General features: G+C 40.6%; 1 protein-coding gene and 1 pseudogene across 3 annotated transcripts in view; one reads left to right on the forward strand and one right to left on the reverse strand.

The window, feature by feature from the left end:
* POLA1 (DNA polymerase alpha 1, catalytic subunit) overlaps nt 1–13,300 on the reverse strand; it is a 294,762-nt gene that overhangs the window by 263,829 nt on the left and 17,633 nt on the right. For both annotated transcript variants that reach the window (XM_081222762.1, XM_081222763.1), the window contains exons 6-15: nt 13,135–13,197; nt 12,179–12,271; nt 11,655–11,742; nt 11,160–11,361; nt 10,893–11,071; nt 6,239–6,351; nt 5,410–5,526; nt 4,126–4,200; nt 1,390–1,528; nt 138–292 (exon numbers count right to left, since the gene is read on the reverse strand). In XM_081222762.1, the coding sequence (XP_081078888.1) occupies nt 138–292; nt 1,390–1,528; nt 4,126–4,200; nt 5,410–5,526; nt 6,239–6,351; nt 10,893–11,071; nt 11,160–11,361; nt 11,655–11,742; nt 12,179–12,271; nt 13,135–13,197 (1,224 nt within the window). The remainder of the gene's footprint in view (nt 1–137; nt 293–1,389; nt 1,529–4,125; nt 4,201–5,409; nt 5,527–6,238; nt 6,352–10,892; nt 11,072–11,159; nt 11,362–11,654; nt 11,743–12,178; nt 12,272–13,134; nt 13,198–13,300) is intronic.
* On the forward strand, nt 1,939–2,678 carry LOC308609061 (cytochrome c-like; annotated as a pseudogene). The gene has a single exon. The product of its transcript is annotated as a cytochrome c-like (transcript).

Here is a 13,300-nt window from a genome sequence, read left to right on the forward strand (position 1 = left end):
CGGCCATGGCTCGCAGGCCCAGCCGCTCCGCGGCATGTGGGATCTTCCGGGATCGGGGCACGAACCCGTGTCCCCTGCATCGGCAGGCGGACTCTCAACCACTGCGCCACCAGGGAAGCCCTGTCCTATTTCTTTACCTCATTTTCATGTGTCTTTGCATTCTGCATTGTCTTCATGCTCAAAGACATGACCACAAGTGGAGGAGGACCAACATCCTTAATTACGTTCACCAGGTCCGGTTTCAAGGCCATTGCCTCAACTTTACACCAACTGACTGGCTGATTCAAGAGCTCTGAAAAAGAATAGAAACAACAGATCAATAGCTATTTGCTGAAAAAGAAAAGTTACTATAATTAAGACATCTGTGATTAACCGAGATGGTCTTCAATCCTACCTTCTACTAAGAATGTCTTATTTTAACATCTAACTAAAAATAAACCACGTTATTGGACTGTATGCAAACCTTTGTGTGTGTATACATATGTTCATTTTCCTGGGAAAAAAAGTCCACAGCTTTCATCTGACTTTCCAAAAAATCTAAGACCCAAAATAGGTTTGTAAAAGCCACAGCACTGCCTTAGAGGAATCAAAAAAAAAAAAAAGTTTGGGGACTTCCCTGGTGGCGCAGTGGTTGAGAGTCTGCCTGCCGGTGCAGGGGACACGGGTTCGAGCCCTGGTCTGGGAGGATCCCACATGCCGCGGAGCAACTAGGCCCGTGAGCCACACCTACTGAGCCTGAGCGTCTGGAGCCTGTGCTCCGCAATGGGAGAGGCCACGATAGTGAGAGGCCCGTGCACTGCGATGAAGACTGGCCCCCGCTTGCCCCAACTAGAGAAAGCCCTTGCACAGAAACGAAGACCCAACACAGCCAAAAATAAATAAATAAACAAACCAATGAACTGACAAAAAAATTAATTAATTAATTTAAAAAAAACAGTTTTAAGAGATTCATGAAGACAAAACAAAGTATCACAAATGCAAGTATTGAAAAACATCAGGTAAGAGACCATACATGCACTATCCACACCAGGCAGTGATGTTCTGCTCCTTCATGTCAGCAGTTCACTATGTAGAACAGCTGAGCCACATCAGCCAGGTCGGAAGTCCACGCTGACAGCAACACAATGAAGGATGCATCCAAATGCCCGAGTAGGCTAGCTAAAGCCTCCCTCCCACTAAAATGCTAAGCACCACGGTGAAAGAGTGATTTCAAACGTACTTCCTATACTCACTCAAGGAAAACCTTAAAGAAACAAACATTAAAAAGGAAGTGGTCAAAAAAAAAAAAAAAGGAAGTGGTCGCACTGAAATTGAGTCCAATTCTTTAACTTCTAGAAACCGCATCTAACAGCAATTTACTTAGCATTCTGAAAGTAAATTTTCCCTTACGTGGATTTTTTACTTCGAGCCAACAAGGTCCTTTGATCTTTCTGTTCATCAAGAACAGTTCCAAGCTGGATGTGTTGGTCCCAAATACATGAGAAAAAGTTTCTCCTTTCAAATCCTGAGGAAGCTGTGGCATTTCGGCCTGAAAAAGGCAAAGACAAAAAGAAAATGCTTTTTTTTTGTTTAAAACTATTACTTCACATTTTCCAAAGTCTATATTTGAAATAAACAAAAGTCTATGAACCACTAGAAGAAACCCCTTTGATATATATGAAATGTAAGTTGCCACAAATGAAATCCGTAACAATTCACAGTAGGAAACAAAAACAATTCACAATGACAAAATAATGCATCTTGATGACACCCATTAGAAGAAAAATGGGCCAAGAAGCTCCCGCAAAAGAGGATTTCTGTCCAGAGCTGTACATGCCTTACTGATAAAGAATAGCCAAATAAGTATAACTCCATTAGAAGAATGAAAGCAAGAGAGCGGGACATTTGGCTTGCGAGCGGGAACCTCTTAGTCGTGCACGGAGAAAGAACAATTTAAGAATGGGTGATGTTGAGAAGGGCAAGAAGATTTGTGTTCAGAAGTGTGCCCAGTGCCATACTGTGGAAAAGGGAGGCAAGCACAAGACTGGGCCAAATCTCCATGGTCTGTTTGGGTGAAAGACAGCTCAGACTTTCAGATTCTCTTACACAGATGCCAACAAGAACAAAGGCATCACCTGGGGAGAGGAGACACTGATGGGAGTATTTGGAGAATCCCAAGAAGTACATCCCTGGAACAAAAATGTTCTTCGCTGGCATTAAGAAGGGAGAAAGGGCAGACTTGATAGCTTATCTCAAAAAAGCTACTAATGCGTAATCATTGGCCACTGCCTTATTTATTATGAAACAAATGTCTCATGACTTTTTATGTGTACCATATTTAAATTGACCTCATACACTAGAATTCAGATCATGAATGGCTGAGGTAATATTTCTGTCCTGATTTAAATAAGATTGGCTTGTGGCTAAATGAATATAGTCAGCTTTTTGAATTTTGATAGTAATTCTGGTTCAAAAAGTACTATCACTATTTTCCCCTTCTAAAGAGATGATTAAACTTGAATAAGGAATGTTAAACTTTTCAGCGATACGGTGAATGCCTTCTCAAACCCTATAGGAGATTGCTTTTATATTTAGATTTCTATAACTGGTTATATTAATATATTTAAATACTGAGAAGCTCACTTAACTGTCTCATAGACCAGCAAGATTCACCTGTGTTTCAAGTTGTGTTCGTTTGCCTGTTAAGGCAAGGGCTGAAGATATACTGACAACGTCCACTTTATCTTTTTGGTCTTAACTATGCCAATTTAATTTAAATTCTCCATCTAAAATATTGCGTTTTACTTAATGAAAGAAATTTTAGTGTGGTTTATGTATAGCATCAAAATAAAGAATATTTAATACCTCTCACATTTTATAGATGATCTTTAAGATCAGATGCTTTTAAAATTCACTGTGCCAAGATATGCTACGAAACTTGCTTGTGAATTCTCTACAAAGTCAGACTAAGTTATAATTCAGGATTGTCCAGGTATTCAGAAACACAACGGTAGAACTACTGTAGATGTGTGATGGGCAATGGTGCTTTTGCCAATTCAGAAGGCTTAAGGTAGAGAAGCTTTATCATTAGCACAAATTTGTAAATTATCTGATCATAAGGCTTGAGAATTAAAAACAAAGTCACGGATCAAAATAAATAAATAAATAAAAGCAAGGGAGTAGGACTCATTCAAAATGCTTCCATGGAGAAAATTTTTTATGGAAGACAGTGTTTTATTTTTCTTTTCATAAGAAATATTCATGTTCTCAAGATCTATATATATTGCCATGTGTGCTCTGATGAATACAGCCTAAACAAACCGATAATAAATTCAGTAATTTTCTTACGTTATCTGAGCAAAAAATAATGATACTGGTTATCATCTTCCTGTTGATGCTTGAAACAGTTGCTGCTTATAGAGCAATTTAAGACCAGGAATAATTACTAGTGCATCAGTTGAATGCTACATACATTCCTCAGATTAGAAATCCACAGCTAAAATTATCAAGTCATAAGCAATGTATTTCATCACAACTTTATTAATAATTTACACATGGCATGCAAGAAATGTTATTTCAAATTCATTTCTAAATAAAAGTTTTGACAATTACAAAAAATGCTTCCATGGTACTTTTCATCACCACTGTCAGAGATATTTCTTAAGTTTCCCTTTTCCAACATCATGAGATCAAAACACTAGAACGGAGAGGTAAAGAGAGGTTAAGGTCCAGTTAATTAACATCCTGCAGCAGTGACCTTGTCTGTCACGGGAGCAAGAGCAGCTCTACAGTGACGCTACTGACGCTCTTCTCTCACCTTTCCACTGCTGAGAGGGACACTTCAACAGACTAATGATGTCCAACTCCATCTTGTGGCATTCATTCCACTTGACAAACAGTTGTGCAATTTCAACTTATTTATGTAAAGATGCATACTTGAAAGCAGAGAAAGGCAGTATAACCTATAGTCTACATATTTAAATTCATTTTATTCATTTTAATTATTCATGACTATAAGTTCACTTCAATGAACTGTTAAGCTTGAAGAGCCCTGCCAATACTCCTAATTGAAAGCCAGCTGAAATTTCAAAAATAGGAAAATGCCATTTTCAAGCAAAATCCATTCATTTTCTTTGTTTGACTTACCGAGTATCTAACTTCCAAGTACTCCGATTTCTCTGGAACATCAGGTATCTCAAAAGCATAGCTCTTTTCCACTGCCTGGGTAAGTTGGTATTTAAAAATCATTAAGATAAAAAAACTTTTCACAAATTAAATTGACAAGCATTACATACACAACGCATGTTTCTGTATTTAATCATTATGGAACACAAAGGTAAATAAAGCCAAAAAAGTACCTTTTCCCCCTCTCAACTGGGACTAAAATAGCCAGTGACAAAATGTTAAAAAGACTTCTTTTGGACACTAGAGAACTTAGAAGTATTTGCATTCAAGAGAGGTAATAAAACATTAAAAATGTTTACAATGTCAATGCACTAAATTATTTGCTGTTTGATACTAAGCAACTCCATCTTGCTAGAAAAATTAATAATAAACATTATAATCATAGCTCACATGTACTGAGTGCTTGCTATGTACCAAGGATTGTTGTAATCACTAATCCCAATTAATTGACTTAACCCTTCCAACAGCTCTTGAAATAAGGCCCCATTTCTCAGGTGAAGAAACAGGCCCAGAGAAGTCACTCAGCACTTGTTCAAGGTCACAGACCAGGAAGTGGTAGGGCTAGGACTTAAAGCACAAGCAGTCTAGCTTGAGCACCTATGCTCTTCACCATTGCACCACATTGCTTCTAGAATTTTAGAGACCTGATCCATCAGCCACAAGTCAAAAAGCTCAAATTTAGATGGTTAGCCTCATCTTCAGCAACTCAATCCTCCCTTTATTGCAATCACTGTTAATATAGCCACTGTGCTGAGGAACTTACAGCCCCACAACTATGGCCAAAGGCATCAATATCTCACTAAAATGAAGATAACTGATCAATATGTATCACATGAATAGAAGAACTTTGTTCTATCAGAAACTGCATCAGACCCTGACTTTTAAAGATTTAACCTTCTGACCAAGACAACTTGGCAATAACCAACGTAAACAAGATCAGAACAGTTTCTTCTCCATCTCAGAATAAGAACACAAGCTATGCTTCAAGTACTGGAAGCAATTACTTTGCTAATGTTATCTTTTTATTCAAATTAATGAACATTATACACAGTTTAAAGAGAAAGAATAAATATTTTTATAAATCTAACATATTGGTTTTACATTGCTATGAGATTTCCATTCAATGAATTATAGCCACACAGAAGGCATTTTGCAAAAAGAAGATATGCAATAACTATTTGCTAAATCAGGCAATTAACAAACAACCAATATATAGACCTGAAAAAATTATCACCAAATACAAACCTTGGACTTGAATTTCATAATCTTACATTTTGCTGCTATTTTCTCATCAAATTCATCATAAACATCCTTCATTGTAACTGGAGGTCCACTTTCTTTCCCTGTATTTGGATCAATTTTCTGCTTTCCCATGGAGAGGGGAGGGGAGGGGAGGAGAAAAAGTATCTGTACATAAGATCTTTTCAACCACCAGAAACCCAAGCCTAAATCAACTTTCATCTTCAGGTACTTAAACATTTAATAGAATAAGGTGAGTTCAAAGATACAAATGGACCCAAAAATGTACTAAATCCAACACCCAAGTCCTCCCAGTGGCATCATAAAAGCCAGAGATAAAGTTGATCAATCCTACAAAATGGGAGAATAGTGTTGTAAATCTTGACCAAGACGCTTCACAGTTCAACTGAGATGGGGAACGGCTGGGGTTGAGAGGGGAGTGTGGATGTTAAGTCCCAATAAAAAGAAGGAGCAAATTGAATTGACCTTGTTAAATGGCTGTGGAGGAAATAACAAAACCATGAAAACTGGGCCAAACGCCATGTCATATTTTAGAGTCATAAACTCCCAACCCCAATAATTATGGAAATGGGGAGTGGCGGGGGAAGACAGCATTATGTACTGAAACTCAGGCACTTTTACACTTTCTAACAAGTTGAAAAACAGATAGTGTTTCACCCCACTTCTCCCAATGTCTAATGGAGCTGCTGACAATCAGTGGTCACGAGGCAGGCAATAAGAAAGGTTGTAGATAATCCACAGCCCTGTCAAAGGACAGGGTTGGTGGCGGAAGACAGAATACACTTGGAATTAGAAGCTGTCTACTAAGGTTTACCGTTTCACGGGGAAGGAAGTAGAGCGTTCGTTCAATGTTTTTCACCATGACACAACAGCTCACATGGGTTTGGGCGAATTCAATCCAAACTTTGCCAAACAGAAACACCACACCTACGAGAATAAGGAAAAACCATGAGAAAATAAACTTTTCAATTATATCACATTAAAGGGACGATGTAAAAGCTCACTGCAAGTGTCCACACATTTATGCTTTGGTAAGTCATTTCTTACAGCAAATGTATCTGCTGCCCAATCCCAAAAACTAGTTCCTTTACTCAGTACCTATGCCATGACAATACCACACCAGTAAAACCTGTGACCACTGTGAGGACAGGGAACAGAATGATTCTCTAACTTGGTGGAAGCATTTTTCCCTAGAATTAGGGAGACATCCCAGGTAAATGGAGACAAACCTCAGTTATCAGGGAGACATCCCAGGCCTGAGTAGAAACACCCGGATAACTACTGAGACACCCTAGGTCAGTGTAGAAACCGCTGGGGAATTAGAGAGACATCCCGGCTCAATGTAGACAGACCTCGAAAACTAGGGAGACATCCTAGATCAGTGTAGGAGGAAAAAAAGGACATTTTCCCTAGAACCAGGATTACCCAGATTAAGAGAAACAAAAAAAGCAACTTATTTTCCAACAAATCTCGTATTTAAACCTCTTATGAGAACTCTGAAAATATAATACTAAATTCCTTTCTAGCTTGTACTTACCAACAAAAATTAACATTCATGTGTAAGGATAACTATGTATGGTATATCATTATTCTCCTGTATGTAAAATTGTGTTTTGGAAAAACATAATTCATCTCACATCTTATTCCATATAATAGTATATATCTCCTAATAGGGCTAAACTATTATCTTCTATTTCACCCTTTCCACCTCACAGACTACTGAAGACATTTGGCTGGGTAGCATTTGTAATGTTCCTGCCTCTCCTATTTCAGTTTAACAAATGGGGTCTAGTATCCAAATCCTTTTGAGATCCCTAAGTAACGTAGACCACAAAGTGGTAAACCAAGCCTTTCTGGACATCAAGCCATTGTTCATGAAACATGGCCATCAAGAAAGGACTCCAGGGCTTCCCTGGTGGTGCAGTGGTTAAGAATCCACCTGCCAATGCAGGCGACACAGGTTTGAGTCCTGGTCCGGGAAGATCCCACATGCCATGGAGCAAGTAAGCCCGGGCACCACAACTACTGAGCCGGCGCTCTAGAGCCCTCGAGCCACAACTACTGAAGCCCATGTGCCACAACTACTAAAGCTTGCATGCCTAGAGCCTGTGCTCTGCAACAAGAGAAGCCACCACAATGAGAAGCCCGTGCACCACAATGAAGAGTAGCCGCCATTCACTGCAACTAGAGAAAGCCCGCGCGCAGCAACAAAGACCCAACTCAGCCAAAAATAAATAAATTAATTAATTAATCAATTAATTAATTAATTAATTTTAAAAAGAAAGGACTCCAGAGGGAATTCCCTGGCAGCCCAGTGGTTAGGACTTCATGCTCTCACTGCTGAGGGCCTGGGTTCGATTCCTGATCCGGGAACTAAAATCCCACGTGGCCAAAAAAAAGGACTCCAGAGATTTGAAAGTCAACCTAAGAGATGGTCACTGTGCAAAATCCTGGGCTCCATGAATAATTAGACAGCAGTAATGAACATAGCTGCTCTATAGGGCCACTTGCCTGAGGCACTTAGAAAATTCTGGCACATGCAAAGGCTACTGTTCACAAGGCCAATTACTCCAGTTTCACAAGATAGCTCATCAGTACTTCCTTCTGTCACTCGTTCTAGTAGAAATAAGACTATCTAAGAATTTTCATTTCTGCAGATGATTAAAATTCTTACAAGAGTTGTGTAATTTTCAGCTGGGGTAAAAGAGGCGGAGGGGGGAGATAGGGGAGAGGGGAGGGAGGACTGTGGGGATGATTAAAAAAGAAAAAAGTCACAGTAGCTCAGAAAATTAAAAGTCATCCTCACAACAGTTAGAGACGAAAAACCAAAATTCCATGCAAAGAAAAATAAAGACCCTAATATTGGATTCAAAGATTCAAATAGCTCATTTTACAGTCATACTAATATCACATTTCATGCAACACATTTGACACTGCTTATGCCTCATTTGCCACAAAAAAGATCATGGTAAACAAAGATTACATTCCCCTTAAAGTTACTAGCTGAAACCAGGTGCAGTCAGGATTATTCAACCTTGAAAAAGTCATAATGAAGACAGGATATCTTCCCATATGCAAAGAGTAAGATTCTTTTCATAATTATGGAGCATTCAGCAACAACTGACTTACTTAGAATCTGTAAGAAAGTGAGAAACAATAACAGGGTCTTTAGGAGTACTTCGTTTTTATTAGCAACACTGATTTCACCAAGGCTCAGTGATCATTACCTGCTATCATGATGAAACTGTTCAACCCTCTGAGATTATAGGACTCTTTTTTTTTAAGCCATCTTATTTAACCCGTTGGCATCAATCACAGAGGACACAACTTCACAAGTACCACGGAACAGCAGAGTGGATTGCGAGTGAGAAGCCCTGAACTCTGCCACTGAGGAGCTGACCACTTTATCTTTTGGAGCCCCAGCTTCCTCTGCTTTAAGTGAGTAACTAGAGATGATGGTCTCTGAGGCCTTTTCCAGCACTAGAAACTCCCTTTTACCCTAGCAATCAGAAGACAGGCCAGTAACAGACTGGTACCTCTTTCAACTGCAAAATATTTCCCAATAGTGGTTGAAAAGGCCCATCCATGACTATGGTCAGTACCAGAATTCAACAATATATACCATAAATCGGTTGCTTTGCAAATATAGCTGTGTTTCAATGTGCTTCAATCTTAACCTACAACATCCATTACTATAGATCAACACTAGTCAACAGAAATTTCTGTGATGACAGAATTCTTCCCTATCTGTGCTATCCATGGATAGGGTAGCTACTAGGCACATGTGGCTACTGAGCACTTGAAACGTGACTAGTGGCTGAGAAGCTGAACTTTAAATTTTATTTCATTTTAATTAAAGAGTTGCATGTGGCCAGTGGCTACCACAGTAGACAGCACAGCTCTAGACCCCTGCCCTGCAAAATGATGCTGTTTTTTACTAAGAGTATCAACCAGTAAGCAATAATAGAAGAAATAAACTCATTTGCACACAGGAAAGAGAGAGGGTTGTTTCCTGAGGTTCTAATTTTTGGCAACTGACACCAGCAATCTGATGCTTTATATGTGGATTTATGGGAGGAAGACCATCCATTTTTGTGTTAGCCATTCTTAATCCACAATGCTACAAGGCTTCAAGAGGCAGACTTGGTAATAACAGCGAATGCAATGCTGATTCTCTGAAACCTTTCCTGTGCATCTACAGGACTGTCGCTGTGCAGTTTATTTCAATGAACATTTACTGAACATCTACTATGTAACTGGCATCATCCTAGATGCTGGAAATAAAAGGTCCCAGCCCTCCAGGAGTTTAAAGGCTTTGGGGGAAAAGACAACACAGAAGCAGATCTTTTCAAAATAATATGACAAATGCTGCAAAGGTTCGATGGGGGTCACAGAAAGGGCTCTTAGGCCAGTTTGGAGGATTAGGAAATTTTGGGAGACCACACTGGGGCTGAGCCAGGTGAGGTCATTGTAGGCAGACAAATACAGTGAGTAAAAGGATACGGTATAAAGAGCAGTAGGTACATACAGCAAACTATTTCTAGGACACAAAAGTCCTACACAGCAGGCAACAGAAGCCTTGCTAAGTAACTTGGACTGTAAGTCGCAGGCAGCAGCCACTGCGGATTTTCTCTAACGAGGAAATGACGTCCTGAGCAATCACTCAGGCTGCAGAGCGGAGGATGACAGCTGAGGGATCAGTTAGGAGGCTGGGTTCAGTAGCAGGAAGGGCTCAAGGGTGGGAGTTGCAAGGAGAGAGAGAAGACAGCTTGTCTAGTTTAGAAGGAGAAAACTAATAAGACTTGGTGAGGGAAGTGAGGAAAGGGGGGACTCAAGGCTGGCTCCCAGGTTTCTGGTTTTCATGGGACCATTAATCAAGTCAGGGAATAAAAGCCAGCCTGGAGCAGATACAGCAAAGCACAGGGAGTGGCACCAGGATGGGCAGGCCCACTACGTCACCCAAGTCCAGTGAGCACCAGCCATGTTGCTGTGCTGGGAGGTCACACGACACACACGTGAAAATGGTGTCCCCTGAAGCTGTACGATGGGGCTGCCCTGGGTTTAATTTGCAAAGCCTCATGAAATCACACTTGCTTGTTCACCCCATCTTAGTGCCTGGCACAGGGCAGGTGTTCAAATTGCTGAAGGAACAAATTAAAGACTGATTCCACTTTAAGTAAAGTGCATTCCAGTACGTTCAGATACATCGACGGTGAACTATAATACAAGCACACACTGCAAAACCACATATAACTGGTTTTCAGGATAAGCGCCTGTAAGGACTATTCACACCACAACTGCTCTCCATCCAGGTGGCTCACCCACTTTACAGTGAGTGAGTGTTGCTCTCTTACTATGTACGTACATGAGGGCAGAGCCTGTTCCAATTACAATCACTAAAACACTTCAGGGAAAGGCGCTATTCCATATTAAAGACATCCACGTACCGTATGTAACTGTATGATTACCTGGTTGGCTGTACGGATCTTCATAAGCATCCAGCCAATAAAACTGAAATACTTGTTCCTCATCTGCCCCTTTTACCAGTGGGAGGTGACTGGAATCCACTTGAACTTCCAGGGCTGAGAAACTGCTGTCATCTTCCTGATCAATGTCCCAGGAAGAGACATCTGGGAGAAAACTTGCTCTGCAAAAATCACATTTTCAAACTCCTTTCAAAATCCGATGGGATAATTGTAGCACTACTTGTCAGAAAAGTCATAAAATGCTCTTACGAGTAGGATATGGTCCCTTTCCCAGGATCTGCCTCATGTTTCGTCCCCTCTGCTGGCTCCCTCTCTTGGTCGGAGGTCTTGGCACCCACAGGCTCCACAACCACCTCCTCCGTTTCCATGGGCTCATCAAAGTCGCCATCTTCAAAATCCATTGCCCCTGACTCCTCCTTGTCAACTGTACACAACGCCGGCTCCGGCTCTCCTGAGGGCAGCATCACACAGTCCCACCATGTGCCGCTGCCAGGGGGGCACAAAAGCTTCCCCTACGCTGCAACGGCAGCCTACCCCTTGCCCACGTGCTATTTGCATTTCGCTTCAATCTCCAAATTGGATGTTTTCAACTTTTCCTGCTATGAATTCAAACCTTTCACGCTGAAACTGGCTATTGCAAGCCCTTCAAATTCCCCCCACTTCCTCCTTCACGGGGCCTCCATCTTTTGACAGCACTTTGCAACTGCTTTACACCCTTGCAATTCTGCTTGACAGCAGACTTACCAGCAAATCCAGCACATTTAAGAGGAGCAGGGGTTAATGAAGGCTGCTTCCTTGAGACCGGGGAAGTGGTTTTTCCTGAAGGAGCTGCCTGTCAATGTTTTTAAATGTTTAGTCAGTTAGACCTGCATACTAAAAATATGCATCTGTCCTACCCTGACCAGAGATAATGACAGTTCCCATTTATAAAACGATTTTCTGTTTTATTAATGTAACATCTTCAATTATTTTACTGTTACCTAGGTTTACAAGAAAACACACTTGTTTCCAGAAGGAAAATTATTGCATTTAGCACAGCTGTAATACCTATAATAAACACGTACTAGTTACTACAAAATTTACTATGAAAAAAAAAAAGGCACATGCTATTTTTAAAATATATGAAACTATATAATATGAAACAGGAGTCCTAATTTAAAACAAAAGCAAGAACAAATTCAAAGGCATTTCGCTCAAACAGAAAAGCAACAAAATAAGTTTTAAGCAATAATATAAATCAAGGTTGAAGGTATTTCCACACACTATACCTTGGGGGTGTGTACAGAGAAAGGATTCAGTGAAGCTCCACTGGATCCTTTCTTCTTCGGTATTATTACAGGTGGTGGAGTTATTTGAGGTGTCTAAAAGGAGGGGAAAGACAGACATTCACTGCCATGCTTGGTTTACCATAAGACACAAAAAGTACGTTTCTTCCCCCAGTGAAGCCCAATGAGCAAAGCACTTTTTTCCTTCCCTGCTCCCCCCACTGTTCATGCAGTGAGGTTACTATAGCAACAATACCACAGACTCACTAGAAAACCAGAATAGATATTGAATCCACCCCTCATCAATTTTTTCTCTTTAAAACTTAACATACTTCTCCCTTACCCTTCCAGAATATTACATTTAAAAACTGTCAAGCTCAAACTACACAGTGTAGGTGTAAGTCATTTTAATCAAGGGTCACTTAGAAAGAAGCACATCTCTAAATGAGAGCTTAGTCTTGCTGTGAAACAGCCCAGTTGCAAATTCCAGTACAGATGAACCTGTCTGAGTTCTATCAGGGACAGCTCACTGACTCTTCCCTCAACCCCACTCGGAATTCAAGACGAGTATCTCACGCCTGACTGTGCAGACTGACAGGCTTCAATCCACTTCGGGAACATACACGGCAGCAACTGAGCGCAAGCAGTGTGCCTTCCCAGAACTGACTCATGTGGATTCTTACTACTTCAAACACAGCCCCACACAGCCCAATCTACACAATCACAGAGCCTAGAGTAGCTAGAAACTACTCACCTAAAATGGTGAAAAGAAACCAATTTGAAGGGCTTTGTTTTGGTTTTAGGGTTTGTTTGTTTTCTTTTGTTTTGTTTTTTGGTGGTGGTGTTGTCACTGAAGTTTCTGTTTTGCATTCTAGCAATAGTCTGTTTTGTAAAATTACTGAATTGTTTCTTCAGCCCATGTCTCCTGAATATTTGACAACTCCTGGAGATTCACTTACCTCAGTGTTCAAATCCTGTAGAATATCACCTAGCAGATCATCCTTGGACAAGTCAACAGCTTTCTGGAAATTATAAAGGCAGGGAGAATGAGAAAGCCCTGCCCTTCATATTTCCACCCAGACCCCATGTCAGTGGAAGGAAGAACCCAGCCAGTCAGTCCTTGTC

This window comes from Mesoplodon bidens (assembly GCF_964165515.1).
Source record: "Mesoplodon bidens genome assembly, chromosome: X".
NCBI lineage: Eukaryota > Metazoa > Chordata > Mammalia > Artiodactyla > Ziphiidae > Mesoplodon > Mesoplodon bidens.